Source organism: Trachypithecus francoisi, unplaced genomic scaffold (genome assembly GCF_009764315.1).
Source record: "Trachypithecus francoisi isolate TF-2019V2 unplaced genomic scaffold, Tfra_2.0 Lachesis_group13, whole genome shotgun sequence".
Classification (NCBI taxonomy): domain Eukaryota; kingdom Metazoa; phylum Chordata; class Mammalia; order Primates; family Cercopithecidae; genus Trachypithecus; species Trachypithecus francoisi.
In genome coordinates, this window is record NW_022681458.1 from 110847334 (window position 1) to 110875169 (window position 27836).

The following is a 27836-nucleotide window of genomic DNA, read 5'->3' on the forward strand; positions in this document are numbered from 1 at the left end:
TTCCCTCAAGTATCCTTGCTTTTTTCTTTTTTGTACCATTGACTATTTGAGAATAAATGGACATTATTTTGGCCTAAAGTTACTGTATTTCCAAAATCCTTTTCATTCATCAGGAATGTACAATGAAAGTGCTATATAAAACCTTGGATTTGATGATAAAAAAATACCTGAAGACAGTTGACTTTTGTTTAATGTCAACCTTGTGGCTGGGGAATGTTGCAGTTATTGGTATTAGTTTTATCATAGCAGTTCTTTCTTAGCAACAGACATTCTGATGTGGTTATTCTTTATTCCCTCATAGACATCCACGGTCAAGAAGAACATAATCCAAACACTAAAGGAAACCTGAGCGTCCAAAAATGTTGGGAGTACATACACAGATACACGGATTATAATGAGACAGGGGCTGCAAATATGCATATGTACACATTGGAGGAGCATTATCTTGAGGCCTGGTTGATATTGTCTGAGATATAGGATGTATGTAGCGGTGGACATAACTTTAAATGCATGTAATTCCATTGGAAGAACCTTAAGTAGGTATGCTGACAATGATCTATAATGTTTTGTGTTTGATTAAAATGCCAGCGTGTATACCAAACTAAAATGAAATGTTCTTACTTTCAGTAGAGAGAGACTATTTTACACATATTTAAAGCATATTTCTTATGAAGAAAATCATAATAAGCAGTTTAAACTTTGCAAATAAGATCATTAGTTATGTCTGAAAATTCCCTTTTCATCAAGCTAAGTCCAACTCCTTTTTCAAAACTTCAGTACATCACACATCTCCAGAGAGCCTCTGTTGATGCTCGGCTCTCTTCATGCCCCTAGCATCCTCTTCTGGCTCTGTTACATTGTGGGGTCATTGTTGGTCTGCTGGTCTACTGCAGTTGGCAGTTTTTCTTCATTGAAGTTACTTGTTACACCACAAAGCATATCATAGGCATTCAACAGATGATTATCAAATAGAGGAACAGATAAATGGATGAGGGGATACAGGAATAAATGAATACATTAGGAAACGGTTATTCACATTACATAAGGTGTTATTTTTAAGCTTTCCACCATTGGAAGTAAAATTAGATTCATCTTTTCTTTTTAGTTTTCAGCATCTAATATGCCTCAAATGAAGTAAAATAATATATAACTCCATACTTTAGGGAATTTCCATCTACACAAGATAAACGGTTAACCTACTGTGTGATGTGGGTAGTAGAAAAAACTTGAAATATGCATGGGGGTCCCTGATGAGCTTATAGAATACTTGTTGAACTAAGAAACCCATACATGAAATCGTTTAGTTCATATGTAACCATGCCAGGGTAGTCTATGAGTAAGTTAGGAGGACTTTGGAATGGAGTTTCTCATAATTCATGTCTCCATATATAGAGTTCATAGTTCATTCTTATTCTTAAATAAGAATATTTAAAACATAGATTCCTGGCCTCTGCTCCCAGAGATTTGGATTTACTAGGTCTCAAGTGGAGCTAGGAATCTAGACTTTTATCAAGAGTCCTCAATGGTGTCCTGCAAATGTTCCAGGGAAAACATTTGAGGACTAAGAAGAGACTCCTATGGGCCACAGTTATCAGGAATACAGGAGATAGGACTTAAGCTGGAACCTGGAGGATGCATGATGTTTGGATAGGCAAGGGGAGAAGGGAAGGAATCTCATTTTTCTCATAGCTGCTGGCAGAAAAATCCCTATCCGAATACCAGATGATTACGATGATTGGCACAATCCACATTCATGAGATCCCAGTGAAAATTATATTACTCTGAGGGTTCGTTTTTCTTTTCAATCTAACATAGAGGCAGCCTTATAAATTGACTTCTTTTTTTCCCAGTTTTTAGTTCGACCTATTAAATATCTTGGCAGACTTTCATACTCCAGCGTTCCTAAGGATCAAACATGCTGCTTATTGAGGTGTCTTGAGTTGTATATGTTAAACAATAAATATTGGGTTAAAGTAGTGAAACATTAGAAGTATCCTTTTACCAACATCACCTAGAAACCAGGACAGAAATCACCTCTTCTATTTTCCTTGCCAGTGACTATTGGAAGGTTATGAAGTTTTTTTGCAAGTACAGGCTACTTTTCCATGTTTATAGATATTTGCTATAAAATAGCCTGCATCAAAAACATGTCTATTAACTGTCTTACAGTTAATAGATAATAGGCTTGATAGTGTATTTTTCAAAGCAAAGCAGACTTTGAAGGTGTCTGTTTGAAGATTTCCAAGCCAGAGGGAATGCATTTGTGGACAATTCAGAGATCTCAGGGAAACTAATTATGTAGGCTGGCAATCAATTTGGCATGAGGGAAGGGAGAGCGACAATCAGTATCTAGCTGGGAGGTGAGAGAAGAGCCTCAATAGTGACAGGTCAGTCAACCAACAGAGGAAAAAAGTAACACCCAATGGGAAAAGACCACCAAGAGCAACACTTACTTGCCTTGCTTGAATTTTGGCCCTGAGTCACCTGGAGACAATTGAAAAGTCAGTGAGGCTGGGCAGCAGGTCACTGAGTCATAGTCCTATATATATATATATATGTGTGTGTATATATATATATATATATCTTCAGTCTTCACAATGCACACATAGAAGACATCATATTAGCACCAATATCTTGTTCTCTTCTCTTTGCTGGGCACTCAGAAGACTAAGTTTACCGGCTCCCCTAGCAGTGAGTTGGGCCATGTGACTAGTCCTTGCCAGTGACCCTTAAACTGAAGTGACAGCTCTGGAATGAGGCAGTGAAAATCCATACTACATTCTCCAGTTTATCTTCTCCTATCCATAGAGAAAACTTCATATTGAGAGAGTGGGGCAGGCTAAATATTTGAGTCATTCCATTGATAGGAAGATTATAATCTTTATCGTCCAAACCAGGGTGATTTTTGGAGTGAAAGGGGTGTTGTTCATCATTTTGCCAGGGCAGTAAGCTTGAGCTGAACTATCCTGGGAAACCAGGACATAGACCCCCTACCCATAGAAGACAAGTGACTGCCCTGGTGCCCAGACCTGAAGTTGCCCAGACTTTGTGTCAATAAGAAATTCAGTAAGTCAGTCACTGAGAGGTTGGGGTTGTTACTCTAGCATAACCTAGCCTATCCCAACTAGTATTATAGATTATTCTCCAAACCAATTACTATCTGAAACTTGGAGAGAGGTGCTTTACCCTTGAACTTTCTCAAAAAGAGACAAAGCAGGTAGGGGCCTTCATAAAGTGTTAACTTGATTGGATGGTGCTTCCAAGAAGCCAATTTTCTGCCCTTCTCACATCAGCACCAAAAGGTTTACAATTCAGATAGCCTGGATCTTTAAAACCATAATAAAAACAAGTATCAACTTATATAGCATTTTTTGTTTTGTCTTATTGCATCCTCATAATGTCTCTCTGAAGTAAGTAGGACTAGGAGGATGTATTCATTACTCTGGTAATGAATTACTCAGGTAACTGAGGCTCAGAAAAGGTGATTTGTCCTAAGTTGCATAGTGGTGAGAGTGTCTCCACTGAGCTCCACCTACATCACTTAGGGAGCACAGGGTCTGAGGTTACACTGACCGTATTGTGGCCCCAAGAGTTGAGACTGAAAGAGGATTTGGTAGCACGACTTTTCTGAATATGCTGTGGTTTACAATATCTGCTTCTTTAAGAGAAGCTACTCTGAAATATCATGGAAGAAGTGTCACAAGAATCATGCAAATTAAGTAGCAGACCCAGTGAAGAATGTGCTGTTGGCATCCGTGTGGCTAGATGGGCCAGTACTGTGGATTCTTAAAGCATCTCCTTGCCACTGTTCCACCTTCTTGCCCAGAAAATATAACACTATAATTTTATCCCAAATACAGCCAATTAGACTTTCTTGCCTTTCTTCTACACCCCCACCAAAAAAAATTAGCAGCAGATTAACACTGGCTACTTACTGTGCTGCTTTGGACATTAGTCAGATCCAGTGTGACTGTCGGTTTGACCTCTGCAAGCTTTAATGACTAAACGCGTGTCAATGTGCAAAAAACAAACAAAAATAAACTGTTTTAAGATGCGGAAAATGGGACTCAGATTCAAAGTGAGTTTGCCAGTGACAATCAAGTTGAGTCAAGTCATTCAATTCTTAATTTTCTCTAGGTCAAACTCCCAAACAGATCTTGAGTCATGACAGACAGCATGTAGCCTGTTTTGTCAGTGTTCTAGGGATTGTAACCATCTGATGAAGAGCCAGTTACACCTGTGGAGAGATATATAGCTTATGTGAAATGCAAGGTGAACTGCATTAGATTCAAACTTTAACATTAGATTCAAACTTAGATTCAAACTTTACATTAGATTCAAACTTTTAAAAGCATGGTGCATATTAAGAGAAGAAATCTTTTTTGTTTGTTTGTTTGTTTTTGTTTGATTGTTTTTCTTTTTATTTGAGACAGAGTCTCACTCTGTCACCCAGGCTGCAGTGCAGTAGTGCAATCTCGGCTCACTGCAACCTTGAGGTCCTGAGTCCTAGCAATCCTTCCACCTCAGCCTCCCAAGTAGCTGGGACTACAGGCCTGTGCCACCACACCTAGATATTTTTTTTTTCTCAATTTTTTGTAGAGACAGAATTTCATCATATTGCTCAGGCTGGTCCTGAACTCCTGAGCTCAAATGAACCTCCTGCCTCGGCCTCCCAAAGTGCTGGGGTTACTAGTGTGAGCCACTGTGCCCAGCCAAGAGAAGCAATCTTGATTGTCCAGGTCACATTTTATTTTTCTTTCACCAAGGTAAAATTGTAAAATACTAATCTTTATCAAATAGGGGGAAGGAGGCTCCAGGTTGTTATTACATTAGTTTTCTAGAAGAGAACTGCCTCTAATTAGAATTTAAGGTGCATCCTCACTCTAAATTAAAGTATTATTATTCCTAAACACAGTGGCCAATAAAGATAAATATGGGGGGCCAGTAATAAATTCAGGCATCTGTTATCTTCAAAGTTCTCCCGAGGTTTGAACACGGAGCTGTAAAGATCTATCCCCAAAATAATAGATTTATTTTTAAAGTGGTTGTCTTGGCAATTCAGAGTCTTTTTGAGCAGTATCAGACTCAGAGAATGTTTGTGCTTCAGATTACTCAAGAAAATAAAAAGCAGACCTAATGCTGGATGTATGTGTGGAATTTTGTATTTTGAAGACTTTTAAGGACACATTTGGTGAGGATAGGTTCTGAGGTTGAGTAGATAAGCTCATGGGACTGAACGTGGGAAATGATATTGACTATTAATAAAATTAATCACATTAATAATTATAATTATTACATTCATTTAAAACCTGGCTCTATTTAGGGAAATAATCTGTTTTGTAGACCCGTTGTGCATTATCTGGATAGAGTGTCAATCCTGACTTCAAACTGTTAACCAGGCAAGTAAAAGCCAGTGAGGTGTATTTCTCCTTTGTGGCATTTACTTGCACGTGTGAGATATTCTTTCTCCCTCCCCCTCTCTTTGTGGATGAATGTGAACTCTACAAACACATGAATCCATAAATGCAATTTTGTATTCTGCCACTGTTGAGCAAAAACACTTGAGATTTGTTTGCTAACATTCAGGGGAGTCCCTTCTACTCCATGTGCAACATGGGACTTCCCTGAATGCCTGTCTCTGCTTCCCTTCCCTGTCCCAATCGGCCTCTCTCCATGCAGTGAGCTCCCCATGCAGGATCAGTGCAAGCCTGCCTAGGAGAAAATTTATGTCACTTTCTCTTCACGTAGAGATGGCCCTGGAGTGAATATGATGTAGTAATTCAAATTGGACTAGCATCTTTTGATCTGTTTATGAATGCTCTTGCATCCTCATGAGTGAATTAGAGTGCTCTGGTTTCTGTGCAGTGGTGTTATTCTTACAAAATTTGTGCTGAATTAAAAATATATATCATCTAGGAAAGAAGTAAGAAACTCCAGGCCTCCAACATTTATCCAGAGTAAGTTTCCGTTTCAGTGCAGTTTTCAGTTATGTTCACTGTAGATTTACTGTTCCTAACTATTGCAGCGAGGATAAGCAGAGATTGGGTTAAGAGCATCCAAGTCACAACCAACCTGGGGATTGTTCCTGCTTACGTGCTCAGGTGTGCTAGCTTCTAAGGGAGGAAATTCTCATTTCTAAGGAAACAAGTGATGCAGTTGGGCAGAAGCCAGTTCTAAACCAGCAGTTTCCACATGAACAGTTTGCTCTTGGAATTGAAAATTAGTTAGCTTTCCTTTAGACTCCCAGACCTGAGGGAAGCTTTGCATTGCAATTAAAATGGGAAGGTAGGATAGTTTGTTGAGGAAGGCAATGGAACTGGAATGAGAAACAGAAACTTAAAAGAAAATTATATGAGAGGCAATGCAAAGTATGTTCTTCATTAAGGTAATTGTCCTATCCTGTCTCTCCCAGGTAGGAGAGCAGTGGGCTGTCTTGGCAGAGATTAGTCTGCCAGGAGCCTGACACTGGTAAGTTAGGGATTGAATCTAGAACCTTTCCTCATTAAGGTAATGTTCTAAACACCATAGCTAATTAGCTAAGTCGAAACATATAGACATTCAATGTAACAAAAAGAACAGTTAGATATTTGGTTTGTTTTACTTCTGACCAAGGGACTTGCATCTTAGCTGCATGTGTCATAGCTGAAGACTTAGCCCCTTCAGTCTTGCTGGCATTTCTCACCGTCACTACTAGTCACATGCATATATAGGTCTATAGGAAGTGAAAATATAAAGATGCAAGGAATGAACAAGTGTAAAAAATCTACTAGGTTCATTCATTCACTCCACAAAGAATTTATCAAATATCTACCCAGTAACTAAGCTTTGCATAGTTCCTGTGGATAGCATAAACAACAAGGCAGAGTCAGTGACCTCAAGAGGAGAGCTCAAAGTGTTGAGAAAACACAAAGGGAAGGTTCCTTAGGGAAAGAACAGGTCAAGTCTTGGCTCTGTATTTTCTGTGGCATTTGGGTGGAGTTGAGAGTACCCAATGGGCAGGATATATATTTCCATGTATAGCTGCTCTTAAATGCTTCAACAGGTAAATAACAGTTGTTATAATGCACAGGTGTTTCCTCTTTTCCAAGGTTTCACTTTCTACGGTTTTAGTTACCTGAAGTTCAACCAGTTAAAAATTGGCGAGGATCGTACAATAAGATATTTTGAAAGAGAGGGAGAGACCACATTTGCATAACTTTTATTACAGTGTGTTGTCATAATTATTCGATTTGATTATTAGTTGTTATTGTTGATCTCTTTCTGTGTCTAATTTATACATTAAACTTTATCATAGACATGCATGTATAGGAAAAAGCAAAGTATATATAGGGCTTCGTAGTATCCAAGGTTTTAGACATTCACTGGGGGGATCTTGGAACATATCCCCCATGGCTAAGAAGACTTCTGTATCACTGTGCATAAAGCCTGGATCTGGAAGAATTTCGATCTAATTGGGAGAAAAGATTGACTAATGCAAATACAGTCATCCCTCAGTTTCCATGCGGGATCCATTCCAGGACCCCTCCTCAGACACCAGAATCTGGGGATGCTCAGCTTTCTTATATAAAATGGCATAATACCATATTTCTTATAACCTACACACATCATCCTGTATACTTTGGATCATCTCAAGATTACTTTTAATACCTAATATGATGCCTACACTTCATTCATGTGGATTCAGTGTAGTACTCAGTACATGGCAAATTCAAGATTTGCTTTTTGGAACTTTGTGCAGTTTTTTTTCCTGAATATTTTCAATCTACAATTGGTCGAATCCACAGACGCAGAACTCACAGATACGAAGGGCTTAACTGTACAGCATTTGCAAGTAACAAGAACCCATCAATCCAGATGTTAACATGTGATAACAGTATAGCAGAAAATGTTGATACCCAACCAAGTCAACGCCAGCGTGGTTTAAATATTTGAGTGAATGCTGATGTGGCACAGTAGAAAAAGATTAGAAGTTTGGAGTCAAACAGTTCTAATACCAACTCTACTATTATTGGGAGTATCATCTTGAATGAGTTCCTTATTCTCATGGAACCTCAATGTACACATTTTTAAATAAATGAAATGAAATATTTTTGATGCATTTCAAAGTAAGTCAACTGTAATCCCAGCACTTTAGGAGGTTGAGACATGAGGCTCAGGAGTTCGAGGCCAGTCTGGGAAACATGGCAAAACCCTGTCTCTCCAAAAAATACAAAATTTAGCCTGGCATTGATGGTTTGTGCCTGTAGTCCCAGCTATCTGGAGGCTGAGGCTGGAAAATCACTTGAGCCTGGAAAGTGAAGGTTGCAGTGACTCAAGATTGCACCACTGTAACCTTCCAGCCTAGGTGACAGAGTGAGACCCTGTCTCAAAAAAAAAAAAAAAAAGTAAGTCAAAGGCATATTCCCAAGATGCACACATAGATCAATAACTGGAATTCCATATGTGTTGATAGTTCCCTTTTATTGATAAAATTTACATACAGTGAAATGCATAAATCTTAAATGTAACATTGGCTGAATTCCAACAAGTGCACATACCTGTGCAGTCCAAATCCCTATGGAGTTACAGAACATTACTCTCATCCCAGGAAGTTCCTTTATGTCCTTCCCAGTCAATCCCTGCCACCACCCAAGGCAATTGCTATTCTTAAATTTTCCACTGTAGATTAAATTTGCCTAGAATAGAATTTTGTATAAATGGAATCATATAGTAGTTTGTCTTTTGTGTGTGGCTTCTTTCACTTAGCATAGTTTGTGAGATTCTTCAATATTGCTGCATGCATCAGTTATTCCTTTTGATTGCTGGTACATATTTCACCATAGGAAATGCATAGGATAGTTGTATGTTGACGGACACCTGTTTTGGATCTTTACAATTAAAAACTTTAATTTAAAAATTTTAGAAATTCATCATAATAGACTAAGATTAGGATTTAAACTAGGGCTTTGGACAAGAATTAATACTAGTCACATTGTGGAGGTTCAAGGAACAGACTAGTTTGGTTATATACAAATAAGTGAATTCTGTTTGTCTTGAACATCCAAGGTAAAGTATGCATAGATATTTAACCCTGCCACATAGGCATCCAATAAGAGGGAGCTAGTATTTTATTGCAAGTATTCCTTCTTTTCCAGCCAATATGGGAGTGTACTGGTCCACTTTGTTGTCATTGGCTCTAGAAGATAAGCATTGTTCTCTACATGGGGCTGTGTTGTGTCAGGGTTTCCTAGGAGGGAGCCCTCAGGTGAAGGAGGGGCGCTCCAGGGACCGCATTCCCCCTGCCTCTTTCTAATTTAACTGCAGCCTCTTTCTTCCTGTCATTAAATGAAGTTCCGTCGTGGTGAGACCTTCTCCTAAATTGACACGGTTTCTCAAAGTGAGAAGATCGGGAGTCCAATACAGTGAAACGCAAGGAAAAGCAATTTGCAAGTTTCAGCAGCAGCTCTTGACAAACTTCATGGTATGGGGGAATCAAAGGGAATGTGGTGGGCACTTCTTGCAGCCTCTCACCTGATTAGAAGGATATTAAGGAATGTTGAATAATTTCATGGTTAATTTCATTATTAAGTTGGCATTTCATTAATCAGCAAGTAAACATGTTAAAATATTTTCTAAAGACAAAATTTAATTTGGTTCAGCCTTCAGTTGAATGAGCCCTATCAGTTATCAGTGTGAGTTGGGGAGAATGACTTCTTGAGTGGCTTCTTGTTTTCTGTTCTTTTCCATTTCTGTCAAAAATGAAGTTAGTCTCCATTGAATATCTGAATATACGGGTCAATAAGAACAATTTGGTGTAATACTTGGATCAGTCCCTAGAGTGTCATTAATCAAAACAGAGGGCTAGATTTTGGGTTGGGGTTGGAGGGAAGGCATGTGAAGAAACCTACAGTCATTTACATGTTGGAATAAATAGCTTCTAATGTAGGTTGGAGCCATATTTTCCAACACCGCTTTCATTATTGAATAAGTCAAGGTCTTCAAAATCCAATCCATATTCTCTGATTACAAAGAAGGCCTTTGATATTATCAAGTGTTGTCTTACCGTGAAAGTCTTCAGGAAACCACTATGTTTTAACATTTTCTTTCAGAAGCATCTTCCTTCGGTGTCTAGACGGACTAGCTCTTGAGACACTGGAAACAGATCCAATGACAAGTACCCCAGTGGTCTGCACTTTAAAAGGAGGTCAATGACAAAGGTGGTCCTCTGGGAACTGGGAGAGAATTCAGTTAAAATGGCTTCCTGATCCTGCTCTTGGGTGCTTTTGAATTGTTACTCTTCTAATGCATTAGTTTTAATATGATGTTTCCCTAATTTCCACTTAGTGCCCTTCTTAAGCAAGGTTTTTGCTTCTCCCAGAGGAAACACTATAATAAGAATTTATTGATTACATAATGTGTACCTTAAAAAATGGAATCTATTTTAATAAAATGAAATGCCTGCATTTATACCTAATGTTACCTGAGACATACCGTTTGCATATGTATTTAGTTTATTTCCTCTGGCTGTCCTGGGAGTTAACGTTTTAAAAATAGTTCACTTGATGTACATTAGAATTTATTACAACTCAAAATTATAATTTTGGTTTCTATATTTGTAGTTATGGCAGCTACTTCACCAATATTTAGGGGAAAAACGGTCTTAGTTTCAGGTGGGGGAAGGAGATGGAGAGCTAGAAGACATGAATTAAGGTGAGTGTTTAAGGATAAATTGCAACCAGCTATTTAATAAACAAACAAAACACACAAAACTCTGCCCAAGCCTGAACCAGAGAGAGGAATTGGCTTATTTCTTAATCATATTTGGGAGACAGATGGTGGAACTGTACTATGTGCTGACTAGTAATGCAAACTTTCATTCATTAGCTGTCGAAATAATAAAAAGAAGCAAAATGTCATTGGGCAGCAAACAACAATGGATGATGCTTCAGTCTTTGATTTTCAGGAAAATAGAGAAGTTTGTTAAATGAGAATTTTTTTTAAAAAAGATGTCATCAGGGAGTAAATAATGGCACATTCTTATTAGGTTTAAAACATTTCTCTGTGACCAGATTCATAGAGGTTATAAAAAGATAGGACAACTTGATTTTTTACCAAGGGTTAGGATGGGGCCCTGTGATTCTGTTCCAAGACGTAGGAAGGCAATGTAATTGGTTTTAATTAATCATAAAGTAGTGCCAGAAAAGTGTTTACCATATTATTAAGGGTTCTGAACTGCTCAAGATTGTTTTAACAATTTCCTGTCTACCCCCACTTTTTCCTGTTTTTTAAGTATAAAGCCAAGAAAAATGGGGGAAAGGTGAATAGATGTTTTTCTTTTTGATCCAGCAACTTGTGTCTAGAGCCTGTAATTATATAGAAGAGATAATTCAGCAAGATATGCATTGAGACAGGATTGTGTTTTAACTTAGTAAAAAATAATATGATTTCATTTTAACCGAGTTCTAACTATTTGGCCACTTTTAAGTCAGATGTTTATAAATGAATGCAATAAGGATTAAAAGAAGACATCCAGCTTCTGTGCTAAGACGGGAAGAAAGTAGACTAATATTAAGAAAACCAGGAGACCAGGCACTTATCTGCCAGGAACAAGCTACGTGATCTTGGGCAAGTCTTAGGACCACTGTCATTACTTCCTTGTTTATGATAATTCAGCAAACGTGATGGAAAATCTGATACCACTCAAGAGCTTGTTTACATAAAATGAAATAAAATATTAGCAATCGGTTCTGATCACTTATTATTTCAGAATTTGTGACTTCTTTGCACCGATTTTTTTTTTTTTTTTTTTTCACATAAGGCTTAGTTTTTCTCGTGCTCTCCCCAGGTCAGAAATGGTTGCCTTCTTGGGTTCAGCAACCAAAGTTGTTCACCAAGTTAACTCCTAGTCAGGAGTTAAGACTCTTACTCATGTAAAACCATTTTTCTGAATGTCAGTAAGGACAAGTAGAAAGAGACTGCTATATTTAGAGTCAGTAAAAATAATTTCATCCAAACTCCCTATCCAACTAACCACGATCCCTCAAGCAAACCATCCAACCTTTCTGTGCCTTAGTTTCTCATCTACCCAATAGATAGAATGATTTTTTAAAAGTAGATTATAATGATGAACAGATGAGACAGTTCTTTGACAAGTTAAAAGTACTATTAAATTGAGTTATTATTAATAACATAAGATTTGTGAAAATATAGGGAACAGCTTCTGCTCTCTCAAGTGGTTACATGCAGAGGTGGCTTGTATGAATGTGTGGTCACAAATCATTTTTAGAGTACTCATAACCGGTGTCCACTATCTTCCTGCAAACCCAATGAGTCCTTGTGTCATCCTCTGTGAAGGTAGAATTTCTCCAATTAATAATCTAGGTCTGGCCTGTCCCCGTTGTCTGCAGTTTCCTCACTCTGCCGCTGAGTAGTGATGTGCCATATTAGAAAGGTGGCATTTTGAACTGTCCTGTCCTGCTTACTGCAATGGCCTTCCCACATAAGCAGATTCACTGGTCTCCTAGAGCCCTTCATTTGTCATATGAGAAGCCCTTAGTAAGAGGGAGAAGCTGGATCAGCCTGCTTTTCCTCAGAATTCTCTTCTACCAGTGTCATACTGAGTCACTAATATACATGCTTCAAGATGGGACTGGAAAAGACAACCAGTTCAGGTTCTGGACAGAGAGCACTGTGTTCAGGGCATTGAGTTCCGGCTTCTTGCTCCCAAAGTCGGGTCTATGAATCTTCATGATGGGCCCCAATGACGAGGTCATCCAGACACAGTCTGAACATACAGGGTAAGTGTCTGGTATAGACTTACTAATTCATACTTTAAAAAAATGAATTAGCAAAGGATTCATATAAGAATGTCTACTGACATTGTATCTATTTTACCTACAATTGAGAGAGATACATTAGAAATACATGGCATAGTCCTATACCAAATGTGGTCATTTGTTCCAGAAGATAAGACTTGCATATACAAAATATTTGAGCATTAAAGTGATGGATTTTTAAGTGATAGAGTAAATGGTTTGAAGAATAGGGCTATAAGAATTCAAAGAAGCAGGAGATCAATGAGGAGATATCTTAGGAAGTGAAACTTAAGGTAAATTTGGAAAGAGGGATGAAATATAGGAAGGTGAAAGTGAGATGGCGTTCTAAGAAGTATCGCCAGCAGTAGCGAATGTGTGGAAATGGGAATGGGTGTGTTTCCTTTACTCTTTACTTCAGGGTAATGGGGAATCACTGGAGGTACACATTAAAAACAAAACAGGATTATAACATATATATAATAATTTGTAGAAACACTTATAAATGTGTATAAAGAGGTATGTGTAAAGGTGTTGTTTGAAATAACAAAAATTTTGAAATAATATTTCATAAGTAGGGGAATGCTTAAATAACTGACATTCTCAACATGACATACTAGGAAGCACATTCATGTGCCACATAGTGATATTTGGTCAACCGTGGACTGGATGCAAAACAGTGGTCTCTTAAAACTATAATGGAGCTGAAAAATTCCTGTTGGCTGCTGACATCTTGATGATCCTGACCTTGCATAGACTAATGTGTTTGTTTGTGTGTTACTTTTTAATAAAACAATGTAAAAATTTTTTTGTTTTGTTTTGTTTTTTTGTGTTCTTTTGAGACAGAGTTTTGCTCTTGTTGCCCAGACTGGAGTGCAGTGGCATGATCTCAGCTCATTGCAAGCTCCGCCTCCCGGGTTCAAGTGATTCTTGTGCTACAGCCTCCAGAGTGGCTGGATTACAGACACCTGCTACCACACCCCAGCTAATTTTTGCATTTTTAGTAAAGATGGAGTTTCACCATGTTGGCCAGGCTGCTCTTGAACTCCTGACCTCAGGTGATCCACCCACATTGGCCTCCCAAAGTGTTGGGATTATTGGCATGACCCACCCTACCCGACCAAAAATGTTTTGTTTGTTTGTTTGTTTGTTTTTAGATGGAGTCTCTTTCGCCCAGGCTGGAGAGCAATGTTGGGATCTTGGCTCACTGCAAACTCCTCCTCTCAGGTTCAAGTGATTCTCCTGTCTCAGTCTCCCAAGTAGCTGGGATTACAGGAGTTTGCCACGGCACCCAGCTAATTTTTGTATTTTTAGTAGCGATGGGGTTTCACTATATTGGTCAGGCTAGTCTCAAACTCCTGACCTCAGGTGACCTACCCACCTCAGCCTCCCAAAGTACTGGGATTACAGGCGTGAGCCACCGCACGCAGCCAAAAAATGTCTTTTAAAACAATTTTTAAAAAGCTTATATACTAAGGACATACAGGAAATATTTTATATAACTTATACATGTTTATGTTTTAAGGTAAATGTCATTACAAGCATCAATGAGTTTTTTAAAAACTTAAAAGTTTTTAAAGTAAAAATTTTAGTAAGCTGAGGTTAATATTGAAGAAAGAAAAATATTTAGTGCAGTGTGAATTTACAGTGTTTAGAGTGTACAGTGTCCATAGTGTGCAGTAATGTCCTGGGCCTTCACATTCAGTCACTCCTCACTGACTCAGCCAGAGCAACTTCCAGTGCTGTGAGCTCTGTTCGTGGCAAGTGGCCTATACAGGTGCACCATTTTGAGTCTTTTATGTGGTATTTTTCCTGTACCTTTTCTGTATTTAGGTATCTTTAGATACACAAATACTATTGTTTTATTATTTTTCTACAGTGCTCAGGACATTAACGTGTTGTACAGGTTTGTAGTCTAGGAGCAACGGGCAATACCATGTAGCCTAGTTGTGTAGTAGGCTATCCCATCTGGGTTTATATAAGTCGACTCTATGCTGTTTGCACAATGACAAAATCACCTAATGATGCATTTCACCGTTTCTCAGAATGTATTCCCGTTATGAAGCAATGCATAACTGTCGTTGAGAAGAATGAAGGAAATCTTTATGTGCTGTCATAGAAAGACCATCACAGAAAGACTTGACAGTAGATTAATAGAAAGAAGACATTCCTGTAATATTTCTTAACTTTGAAAATTGGTGTTTAAAACTAAAAGTTTTTTTTCCGGGAAGATTGATGTGGTGATGCTGTATCAAATTAAAAAGAAGTCATTGGAAATGAAGAGGGATATTGCGAGATAGGTGCATGAGTTTAGATGTCCAAGAACAAAAAGGGGGACCTGAATGGTAGAGAAAGAGAATGTAGCGGCATCCCAAAGAATGGTTGCAAAGGACTTCATGACGGATAATTAATAGAAGATGAAGGCGAGAGAAGAGAAAAGAGATTTCCAGGTTGAAGCTTGGGGAATATGCATAGAAGAATGATTTCTACAACTTGAATGGATCCGTGTTAATTAGAAATCTTCTTTAAGAAATTCTTTGTATTTTTGTTTCTCAGGATGGAAGAAACAGTACGAAATCTACTGCAGAGTCAAGGATCTCCAGAGCAGAAAAAAGAAGAAACTGTTAATATAATGGTCTATCAGGTACACCGTGTTTATTATTCTTGGCTGGGTACTGATCTGCTTGCTTTTGTTGTATTTCTCTAGATTTGTCCTCTCTAACCCAGAGATAAATAAAAGGTGTGTTCCAGACCCCAGTGCTAACAGCCACCTAGTCACCTCTGGTTTGAGGAATCATACACGTTTATTCCATTCATTCATTTCATAAACTCCTACTGTGAAACAGAGTGTAGATTTGATTCCAGGAAGATGCAAAAAATAAGTTTATGGTGAATGAGAGAGGCTTGTATAAGCATTGCAGTCTCTGTGGCCAGGAGTAAAAGAGAGGTGTGTACACCATTCTCTGGGAACACAGGAGTGAGAATGCCTCATCCTGGCTGAGGAGGTGAGGAATAAATACTCGCTGAAAGTGTGACATTTAAGGTAGGCCTGTGGAATAGAGAACTCCGTGAAGGGCTTTCCAGGGAGAAGGGACACCTAGGTAAAGGTGCAGTGGTGTGAATCTTCACAGCAGACTTGTGGAGAATAAGCAGCTCCAGATAACTAAGTAATGGCCTGGAAATAAAAAGTTACAGTGAGGCTGAGCGTTCAGGGAAGAGATGGATGGGGTCTGCGGTATATGCAGTTCTCCTGGTGCCTCAGGCAACAAGGAGTCTAAAGAGGTTCAAAGAGAGTAGTGGTCAGTGAGATAACAGGTCTTTGTCTTCTTCTGATAGCCCTTATCCCACTGTCCTTTAACACCTGCAAAGCTGCCAGGCCAGGAAGCAGGACTTCTAATCTTGAGTATGGTCCAGGTTGCCTACATGGATGAGAAGGCTCTGGTACGGTGGAAAAGGGAAATACACTAGAAACAGCACAGACACTGTATATAGATGAATTTAGGACTTCTGCTGAAAATCACTTCAAATCACCCATAGAGACCCAGCATCCACTGCACAATTGTGTATGAAAAGCTTTAAAAGGCAAGGACATTGGTGGAAATGTGAGGTCATCACTGGGCAGCCCTAGGTTTTTGCTGGCTAAAAAGCCAGTGGGTTTGAGAAAGCAAGCATGGGGAACCCAGCTGATTAGCATAATGTGGCATTAGCTTACCTGAATTTGTGAGTTCAGGGCTCTGTAATCCAACTGGTTGTGAAAAGGGATTGGGAGGAATATGTTAATACAAGTAAAAGCATCAAAGTAAGTTAAGAAATCTGGACATAGTTAACCTTAAGAGGCTGTATCCTAAATTGTTGATTCTTGAAATCTACACAGGGCTACTTCAAGAAGGCAGTAAGAATTCTTTCCCATGTGCAATGAATATAATGCAAAGAGTTGACTTAAGCTACCTCAAAAACCTAAAACTTTAACACCAGTGGGAATAGCAATAATTATCCTGGCAGAGGTGAAGTAGGCTTGTGTGTCTACGTCCGTACCTACTGTAAATGTGTGATGAGCTCACACAATAAATCCTAGGAAGCCGATTGATATTATAGCTCAAACTATACCCATGTACCCAAATGTTTCTTTTTTTTTCCAGAGTAGTGTGTTACAATGTGGGAGATTGTTCCGAATCCTTTTAGGATGAGGATATGGACTTTGGGATGACCGAAGAATCAGACAGCTTCATAACGTTCATAATCAGTTAGCTTCATAAAAACAATGGAAAAATCACTAAGATCCATTTGTAGGGAAGGGGCTTAGATTCTTCTTGAGAGGGCAGTCTTGACAAAGGGAATGCGTGTTCAGCATTTCCTGATGTGTGGCCACCTAAAGTCAGGAAAAAAATTTCAGTCCTCCTAGCTCTGAATTCTTCCAAGATATTATATCTGCTTTGGTACAAAGTTGAGGTGTAAGTAAAAAATGGGACTCAATTCTGTATTGAATGGTTCAATGCAGCCTAAAAGGGTCATATGAATCTGTGAAGTAAATTATTTGTTCCCCATCACACATAACACCTGGCTTCATTAGAACTAAATAATCAGGTGTCACTCTTGGGCTATATCTGATTTCTTCATGGTGGATCTCCTTCATCCAGATTCATATTTTCTTTTGCTTATTCTCTTCTGAGCTCTTAAATAGTTATTAGCCAAATCTGTGGTGTAGACACTTAATATCATCAGCATTCATTTTGTGAACTGGAAGTCGCTTAGAAAAACAGATATGCTTTAAGAAATGTGTTTTATAACTATTACCTCTCCATTACCCAGTCTATTCGTTTTGGGAAGTTAACTCTTCCCTCTAGGGAGAAGACAGTCATTAACTTGAATTAATGCTGCACGATAGGGATGTTTCAGTCATTCCTTTAATTGGCCTCAGGCTCCTTATCTATAAAATGGGAGAGGAGATGGGTTACATGACCCGTAAAGGTCATTGTACATTTAACAAACATTTCCTGAACTTCTTGTATGCACTAGGGACAGCCTTGTACCCTGGGCGTTCAAGAAATGAGAAAAGAGAGAGGGAAGGTGATGCTGGGTGGCGCCAAGTCCCAGGGAGAGCCCCTTCATCTCACAAATTCTATTATTCTAAATAAGGCTAATAGCAGCAAAATGGTTTATGCAAGATGTATGCGTGGTGATACTAGTGGAGCACATAGTTAACACCTCCCTGCGGCCAAATTCTGCATTTCAGGCAAGAGCTGGGAAATTTATTGCTTCATAATATGGGTCGTCATTAGCACACCTGCCTCAGATTTTCCAACTTGCAAGATTTCTCTGAAAGGAGCCAGAGGCCCATGTAAAGCTTAGGCCCCTGGGAAAGCTGGAGTTACTTTCATTTTCCACTGTGGTGGAAGTGTTTGTTCTGAGTCTTTTATCATTGAGCTAATGTAGTAATAGCAGAGTAATAGCTTTCTGTGTTCCAGGCCCCTGCTAATTGCTTTGCATGCATTAAAGGTAGTCATATTTTGTTCAGGGGGTGTGTTCCCAAAGACCTTTCATAATCTGTTGCTTGTGTAATTTATAGCTTGCATAATTCAACATGGATTCTCTCAAAGGACAATGGGTGTTTTCTGTTCAGCAACTGAGACGGTCCCACTATGTGGTAATCAGAGGTTTACAGTTTACCAGCTTTGCCATTCCTGACCTTTTTTTTAATTGGGGAATTTGCATGATTTCAAGTTTTGTGCATGAATTGACATTAATCACATTTTCATGTGACCACAATTTCAAATTTACCTAGTTCACAGCCCCATCAAATGTTACTAGACTGTAGCTCATTCAGTTTCTGCAACAATTTTGTGCAGGAGGTGCTCTCACTATCCCTATCTTACAGATGTGGACATAGGCTCAGAGAAGTGAGTGCTTGCCTGAGGACGTACAACCAAGAAATATCCTAGAAGGGTTTTGAACCCTGCTCCATCTGATTGCATAGCATTAGCTCTTATGCTGAGGACTTCCAGAGAAATGACACAAGATTAACAAGGGCCCAAGTTAAATGATAGGGCTGCTTATTATCTATGTTGAGACCTGAACCTGGGCCTTTCCACTTTCTATCTGCAGCCCTTTCCATTTATTCCTCTACTCATTTGCTCACTCATTCATTCAAATGTCAGTTATTCATTTACTTTCTTATCTACAGGTATTAGTTTCCCATTGCTACTGTAACAGACTTGGTGGTCTAAAACAACACAATTTATTTTCATATAATTCTGAATGTCAAAAATCCAAAATAACAGTATTGGTCAGTCTATATTCTTTCTAGAGGCCTCCAGGGAGAATTGCTTCTTTGCGTTTTGCAGAATCTAGCATTCCTTAGCTTGTGCTCCTTGCCTCTCTCTTTCTAGTCAATCTCTCCAGACTCTGATTTCATCATCATATCTCATTTTCCTCTCTAGGGTCCCTCTTATAAGGACCCTGTGATGATATGGAGCCCCACTGGATAATTCAGGAGAATTTCCTCATCTTGAGATCTTTAAGTGGATCAAATCTGCAAAAGTCCCTTTTGCCACATAAGGTAACATATGCTCTCAGATTTCAGGGACTGGGATGTGGACATGTTTTGAGGATAGGTTTTATTCTGTCACACTAAGTAGCACATGGTAACTTGACAGGCTGGAAGTACCCAGAAGATACTGGTCTAAGTACCAGAGATGCAAAGATGCCTGAGACAGGTCTTTTCCTGAAATGCTCAGTTTATAGGATGCTGGGGAGTAGGGAAGGAAGGTAAATAATCATATATATATTCAACAAAGTAATAGAAGCCAAAAGAGAAGCTTACATACGTTCTGAGGGCACAAAGGAATGTGTCATGAAACCATCTGTTCTCCCTGGAGACTCTGCTTCCTAACTCAGGCTTATTTTTAATAGTCCACTTCTCTTTTAGTCTCTCTTGTCTCTTGAAATGGACATGAGAGTCATGAGCTTCTTCATGAGTTCCATGGGCTGCCTTTCTCAGAGCATCTTGTGTTCCCAGTGTTCTGGGACCATGTCTCATTGTCAGGGCACATATACTTGGTGCTTTACAGTTTGCAAAGCACTTATAGAACATGAATCTCAATGCTTGGTGCTTTACAGTTTGCAAAGCACTTAGAGAACATGGATCTCAATGCTTGGTGCTTTACAGTTCGCAAAGCGCTTATAGAACATGGATCTTAATGCTTGGTGCTTTACAGTTTGCAAAGCACTTACACAACATGGATCTTATTTCTTTCTTCCAACAGCCACTAAAAGAGGTATTTTCAGGCTCATTTTATGGCAAAGCTCACAGAGATCTCAAATCTTCAGGGACTGAGATGTGGGTATCTTTTTAGGATGAACTCACAAATGCCAAGTGGTAGAACTAGAAATTAATCACATATTTTCCATATGCAATACTTGAAATTAAACTAAGCAGTTATCTATGGAATATTTTGATGGTGTGGTGGAAAGCAGGCACAGTCTCAAATCTCAGGTCACAAAGTCACTGTCTCAAACTCATTTAAAAATCCAAAAACAAATAAAAATAAACTGAGATACATTAACCAGCTATAAAATGTTCGATTCTCATTTCCCCTGCCTAAGTGAGAAGCATATGAGTAATAGAAGTATTGTCATATGTGCAGGAAGGTGATATATGCCCCTAGGATAGACTCATTTTATTGGGGAGAATGGAAGACCTGAAAAGATTAACTTTAGGGAGCTCGAGGAAGGAAAAGCACCTCCCGGGTCCCTGCTGCTTTGTCTTTCCAGCTCATTCGCTCTAGGTGTTTTAGAATTTCATATGCGTCATGTTTCGTGTTAGTGTCACTCATGCGCTATTTCATTTCCTTAATTAGGAAACTTATGTTAGAAAAAAATTACAATTAGATATGAAAGGGGGCAATGAAGCAAAAGAAGAAGTCAAATTGTCCCTGTTTGCAGATGACATGATTGTATATTTAGAAAACCCCATTGTCTCAGCCCAAAATCTCCTTAAGCTGATAAGCAACTTCAGCAAAGTCTCAGGATACAAAATTAATGTGCAAAAATCACAAGCATTCTTATACACCAGTAACAGACAAGCAGAGAGCCAAATCAGGAATGAACTTCCATTCACAATTGCTTCAAAGAGAATCAAATACCTAGGAATCCAGCTTACAAGGGATGTAAAGGACCTCTTCAAGGAGAACTACAAACCACTGCTCAGTGAAATAAAAGAGGACACAAACAAATGGAAGAACATACCATGCTCATGGATAGGAAGAATCAATATCGTGAAAATGGCCATACTGCCCAAGGTTATTTATAGATTCAATGCCATCCCCATCAAGCTACCAATGCGTTTCTTCACAGAATTGGAAAAAACGGCTTTAAAGTTCATATGGAACCAAAAAAGAGCCCGCATTGCCAAGACAATCCTAAGTCAAAAGGACAAAGCTGGAGGCATCACGCTACCTGACTTCAAACTATACTACAAGGCTACAGTAACCAAAACAGCATGGTACTGGTACCACAACAGAGATATAGACCAATGGAACAGAACAGAGTCCTCAGAAATAATACCACACATCTACAGCCATCTGATCTTTGACAAACCTGAGAGAAACAAGAAATGGGGAAAGGATTCCCTATTTAATAAATGGTGCTGGGAACATTGGCTAGCCATAAGTAGAAAGCTGAAACTGGATCCTTCCTTACCCCTTATACGAAAATTAATTCAAGATGGATTAGAGACTTAAATGTTAGACCTAATGCCATAAAAACCCTAGAAGAAAATCTAGGTAGTACCATTCAGGACATAGGCATGGGCAAGGACTTCATGTCTAAAACACCAAAAGCAACGGCAGCAAAAGCCAAAATTGACACATGGGATCTAATTAAACTAAAGAGCTTTTGCACAGCTAAAGAAACTACCATCAAAGTGAACAGACAACCTACAGAATGGGAGAACATTTTTGCAATCTACTCATCTGACAAAGGGCTAATATCCAGAATCTACAAAGAACTCAAACAAATATACAAGAAAAAAACAAACAACCCCATCAAAAAGTGGGGAAAGGATATGAACAGACATTTCTCAAAAGAAGACATCCATACAGCCAACAGACACATGAAAAAATGCTCATCATCACTCGCCATCAGAGAAATGCAAATCAAAACCACAATGAGATACCATCTCACACCAGTTAGAATGGCAATCATTAAGAAGTCAGGACCTGTAATCCCAGCACTTTGGGAGGCCGAGACGGGCGGATCACGAGGTCAGGAGATCGAGACCATCCTGGCTAACACGGTGAAACCCCGTCTCTACTAAAAATACAAAAACTAGCTGGGCGAGGTGGCGGGCGCCTGTAGTCCCAGCTACTCGGGAGGCTGAGGCAGGAGAATGGCGGAAACCCGGGAGGCGGAGCTTGCAGTGAGCTGAGATCTGGCCACTGCACTCCAGTCCGGGCGACAGAGTGAGACTCCGCCTCAAAAAAAAAAAAAAAAAAAAAAGAAGTCAGGAAACAACAGGTGTTGGAGAGGATGTGGAGAAATAGGAACAGTTTTACACTGTTGGTGGGATTGTAAACTAGTTCAACCATTATGGAAAACAGTATGGCGATTCCTCAAGGATCTAGAACTAGATGTACCATATGACCCAGCCATCCCACTACTGGGTATATACCCAAAGGATTATAAATTACTCTACTACAAAGACACATGCACACGTATGTTTATTGCGGCACTATTCACAATAGCAAAGACTTGGAATCAACCCAAATGTCCATCTGTGACAGACCGGATTAAGAAAATGTGGCACATATACACCATGGAATACTATGCAGCCATCAAAAAGGATGAGTTTGTGTCCTTTGTAGGGACATGGATGCAGCTGGAAACCATCATTCTTAGCAAACTATCACAAGAAGAGAAAACCAAACACCGCATGTTCTCACTCATACGTGGGAACTGAACAATGAGATCACTTGGACTCGGGAAGGGGAACATCACACACTGGGGCCTATCATGGGGGGCGGAGGAGGGAGGGATTGCTTTGGGGAGTTATACATGATATAAACGTCATGCACATGTACCCTAGAACTTAAAGTATAATAAAAAAAAAAAAAGAAAAAAAAAAAAAGAAAATAGAGCAACCCATTGGAGAGGGGCATGATTCCATCACATTCATCTGCCAAAATATTTAAACACAGACAGCCTGAGTAAGATGCAAATAGTCACAGAACTAACGAAGGGCTACCCCCTTTACAGGGCTCCTATGTCCACAGCTACCTTCTGCGCTTCGTGATTGTAGCCGCCAAGCTTCCTCTTGTTCTTGCTTCTGTGTACGGAACGTGAATGGAATCGCGTTAGCTAACTCATTTAGAAAGAAGGTGAATGGACAAGTGGAAACAGTAACTGGGGGGAAAAGGACCCAACTATGGATACAGCTTCTGCCACTACGAAGACTTATGTCCTCAGATGGTCACTTAAAGTCTCTGGGTTCTTTGTTTTTCATATTTTAAAAGGAATTTAGACTAAATTAGAGATTATTAATCTGAATGTCTTCAGTTATTGATTAATATAAAGTGGGCCAGATATGAGAAAAATCAAGTACCCTCTAGGAGATTACATTCCATTTTTTCACTTTTGCTAAAGAAATAAATACAGAGCACTTTTTTCATTTGTTTTTGATTAATAGGCAAAAGCCTTGCTTTTGACAACCATGCCATAGCAACCCACACCTGATTTAATGCCAGAGAAACAGGAGGGACTGGTGGGGACTATGGCAGGCTGGACAGCCTCTGTCTGGCCTGAGAGAAGCAGCCACAGCTCAGTGCCAGCAGACTCATTCAACCCAGAAACACACCAGTGCAGTAAGATGGCCACATGTTTCAAAAGAAGATACGATTTCAAGTTTTATGGGAAATTTCTTAGTCTGTAAGTGATGACTTTTGTTTGTTTGTTTGTTTTTGTTTGTTTGTTTTGAGACGAAGTCGTGCTCTGTTGCCAGACTGTAGTGCAGTGGCACGATCTCAGCTCACTGCAACCTCTGCCTCCTGGGTTCAAGCAATTCCCCTGCCTCAGCCTCCCAAGTAGCTGGGGCTACAGGCATGTGCCACCACACTTGGCTAATTTTTTATATGTAAGTAGAGACAGGATTTTACCATGTTGGCCATGATGGTCTTCATCTCCTGACCTCGTGATCTGCCCACCTCAGCCTCCCAAAGTGCTAGGCTTACATATGTAGAATGATTGAAACGTGCTAAACCAAGGGAAACCCTGAGAACAGGATGATAATTTCAAGGGTTACCTCTTGCTCTTAGAACTCTGGGATTTTGGCACTACTCTTCCCAATGCTATAAGGCCTGGACTACATGAGGTATAGCATGGACCACTTATCTGACCTAATTAATACTATCCAACACTTACTGAGCACCTGCAGTGTACCAGTCACTATGCTTATCATTCTACAGGTATGAACTCACTGAATTTTCATAAAATGCTATGAAATAGTTACTGTAATTTCACCTATTTTACAGAAGAGGAAACTGAGGCACAGAGAAATTAAATAGCTGGCCCAAAGTTACACATTGCCAATATTAGGTCACTTGAGATTCTTTGCACCCTTTTAATTAGCTGGGTAGACTGTCATAAAAGTGGAGTGCTTGGTGAGTCATTGCCCCAGTGGAGAGCACAGAGAGGTAAGTACAGTGATCAGCAAAATTTCAATGATGTCCAGGTTTTTGGTTCCCTCTACCTCTATCCCACCTTCTTAAAGAGTCCTGAGCTGTTGTGTTTTCTGGGCCCAGCTCTATTCTTTCCAAAGATGGTCTTTGTTCAGTCATCGATCCCTTAGTCTACATCTAGAGCAATGTCCTATGTTTCCCCAAGTTATTTCCAGTTACAGTGATCTAATTGAACATCATAATTACTTTTTCCTTAACTAATTCTTTAAACATACTCTTAGATGTAATTAAGCATGGGGAAAGAGACCCTTTTCCAGTTATCCCTAAGTTTATCAATCATGAAATATATATCCAGTTCCTTTTATGGTATGTGGAAAACACATGACATGGCCTGAGACCTTCCTCACTGAAGCCCAAGACTTGCCTGGCAGAGATATTGTTTCACAGATTATAATTATTATCAGAGGTGGCAGGAAATTTTTGACTTTGAACTTTACCTTTGTTGTGCCAGACCCGTACTGACTTCAGTAGGGATAGCACCATGTTCGAGAGGCCAAAGAAGACACCTAGAGCCAGTGGAGGAGACACACGGTTTATTGAGGGAACTTACATACAGGGTGGTCCAGTGGCTGCAGGCTGGACGGGAGAACCACAACTGCTTGCAAAAAGCATGCAGTTTATATAGCATTTTCACTTAGCACTCTCCCCCTAGCAACTTCCACCTGGCAACTTTCATCTAACCCAAAACAGAGGGCCTCGATCACCTGTTGTGCCTGCGTTCCTTAGGATGGGTCATGGGTTCTGATGTTCCTCATTGATAAGGAATGAATCCCTGGATTGTCCACTCCTGGATTCATAAGCTTGGTACTCCAAACACATATTCTTCTTACACCGTAGGGTCATTCTCAGGGTATGCTTAAGTTATTGCTGTCAGGTGTGTCTGTCTTACATCCTCCTTCTTTCCTTGTAATGATTTAAGTATACTTTAAGCAAACCCCAAAATTTAAATACACCGGAGAGAAAAGTTGGAGTTGAAAAATTATATTATTAAACTATTAATTACAAAAGATATCTCTTTTTAAAGAAAGCTCCTTTAAATAGCCATATCTTTAGTATAAAATGTAAATTTTCCAAATTTCTAACATAATAGATTTTATTTTCATGAATGTATGTACACACAAGGCAAAATTGAAGTGTTTGTGGTTTTCAAAGAGCTGGAAAGTTCCTAACTAGTTCATCGCAGCCCTGACTGAGTATCAGAATCACCTGAGGGACTTGCAACAGAATCTGCTATATGGGCATCTCCTTAAACCTGCTGAGTTCAAATGATGCAGGCTGGTACTCTGCTTGGTTTTGTTGTTTCCAGGTTTGACAGAACATTTTGATTCCTTTTGTCCATAGATCTGTGCTAGGAATCAGTGCAGTACATCAACACTCATTCATTTCGCCATAACCTTTTCCCTCATTTTGAAAAGGTTAAAATAGGGTTGAAGTGAAGTTCACAACCCAAAGTCTTACTCCAGCACATGCTATATTCATCTATGCTGATTTTTTTTTTTTTAATGGAGTCTCACTCTGTCGCCCAGGCTGGAGTGCAGTGGTGCAATCTCCACTCACTGCAAGCTCCACCTCCCAGGTTCACGCCATTCTCCTGCCTCAGCCTCCCGAGTAGCTGGGACTACAGGCGCCCGCCACCTCGCCCGGCTAGTTTTTTGTATTTTTTAGTAGAGACGAGGTTTCACGGTGTTAGCCAGGATGGTCGCAAACTCCTGACCTCATGATCCTCCCACCTCAGCCTCCCAAAGTGCTGGGATTACAGGCATGAGCCACCGCGCCTGGCCCATCCATACTGATTTTTATACACACAACACCTGTTTCAGTAAGTACCCTGGAAGTTAATCAGTGAAGAAAAGTGAACTCTTAAGAGAGCTCGATTGTAATTTTCAGAAGTTCTTTAGAAAGTGCTTCCTTGCTTTTTCTTTCTTTTTTTTAGCCTTAACAAAATGTGGTAAACAAATGTAAATATGTAGATCGGCAGTGGTTACATTGAGTGAGTGAGTGCACACCAGTTGGGAAAAGAAATCTAAAATTCTGTTTGTTGATAGAGTGGCTAAGTCTCTGCACAGTTATTTATAACATCTTAATACACAATAGGGATATGAAGTATTTTTATTGAGAGCTTTTATTTATGTCTGTGGCCTATAATCTTGAGAAGTCTCAAGGGTTTTTGATTCTGCTTTAAGCAATTGGTCTTTTCTATGAATTGTTATGAACTTCGAATAGCTGCTGAAGTGGGTGATGGTGGTAAAGGGAGTATTTTTATTGTGTGTTAAGATTTAAAGGGCTGAAACTGTTCCTTGAGGAAGCAGATTTCTTTCTTCCTCTTTTGTTTTAAGTGACATCCACTGTTCGTATCATAAGTTCCGATACAGAAGGCGGAATTTCTCATAACCAAAGTGTGTGCTTAGATTCAGGTCAGTCAAAAATAATGTCTTTCAAACAAGATGAACCTCCTTTTTCTCTTTGAAATTATTCTATAAGATGAATTTTTTGATTTTACATCCTACGGAAATATTTCCCAGATATTCAGAAGTTTTCAAAACAGTCTCACTTGAGAGCACCTGCTGGCTAGCACACTAACTAAAGAGCATTTGTCTCATACATCCGAAGTCATGTTAAATACTTTGAAAGGAATAGAAGAGTTTTAAATAACATCACTAAGAGTTTAAATAGATATGTACATTCTTCTCCGGAATTTAAAATCCCTGGTTTGATGGGTTCTGACTCTACTTTCTTGTTCTCAATTTCTACCTAAATTCTGTGCTCAGATACGAATACTTTTCCTATTAGACGTTTTGACCCTGAACCGAGTTCTTACCAAGCAAAAGCAGAATATGGTCTCTCTGTTAAAATAAATATAACCTGTGAATAAAATGGTGCCCTGGAAAAGCACCTTCTGTTACTACAGGTGAGCTGGTTATTGCCAATGTACGTACCGGCTGTTTCCCCAGCTCATCTCAGCAGAGAGCCAGCCTTTATTTTGAATACCCAATATGTGTTTCAGGTCAGGAGGTTCTGTGGCTGCCATCTAAAAGATGTTGCCCTTTAGTAAGTGTGCAGCTTGAGCAAATACTTTGGGCACTCCAGATCATTAACCAGGCATATCAGTTATTTCCTGGTCTAGGAAACAAATGAATTTGAACAGAGCAAAATCACGATGATACCAGCCCTTGAACTTTGACCTTACTTTTATTCACTTGGGGCTAAAAAACTGTCTTTTCTGTTTTTAGAACTTGGCTTATTAATGCTTTGTGAAATGGAGAGAAAAGAGGCTGTGAGAGAAATGTAGTTTTGGAATGAGGAAATAGTTAAGAAA

General features: G+C 39.3%; 1 protein-coding gene across 3 annotated transcripts in view; it reads left to right on the forward strand.

Moving 5' to 3' along the window:
• Positions 1–27836, forward strand: part of NCKAP5 (NCK associated protein 5) — an 881023-nt gene that overhangs the window by 527465 nt on the left and 325722 nt on the right. For all 3 annotated transcript variants that reach the window (XM_033231708.1, XM_033231709.1, XM_033231707.1), the window contains one exon: positions 15348–15435. In XM_033231708.1, coding sequence (XP_033087599.1) covers positions 15348–15435 — 88 coding nt within the window. The remainder of the gene's footprint in view (positions 1–15347; positions 15436–27836) is intronic.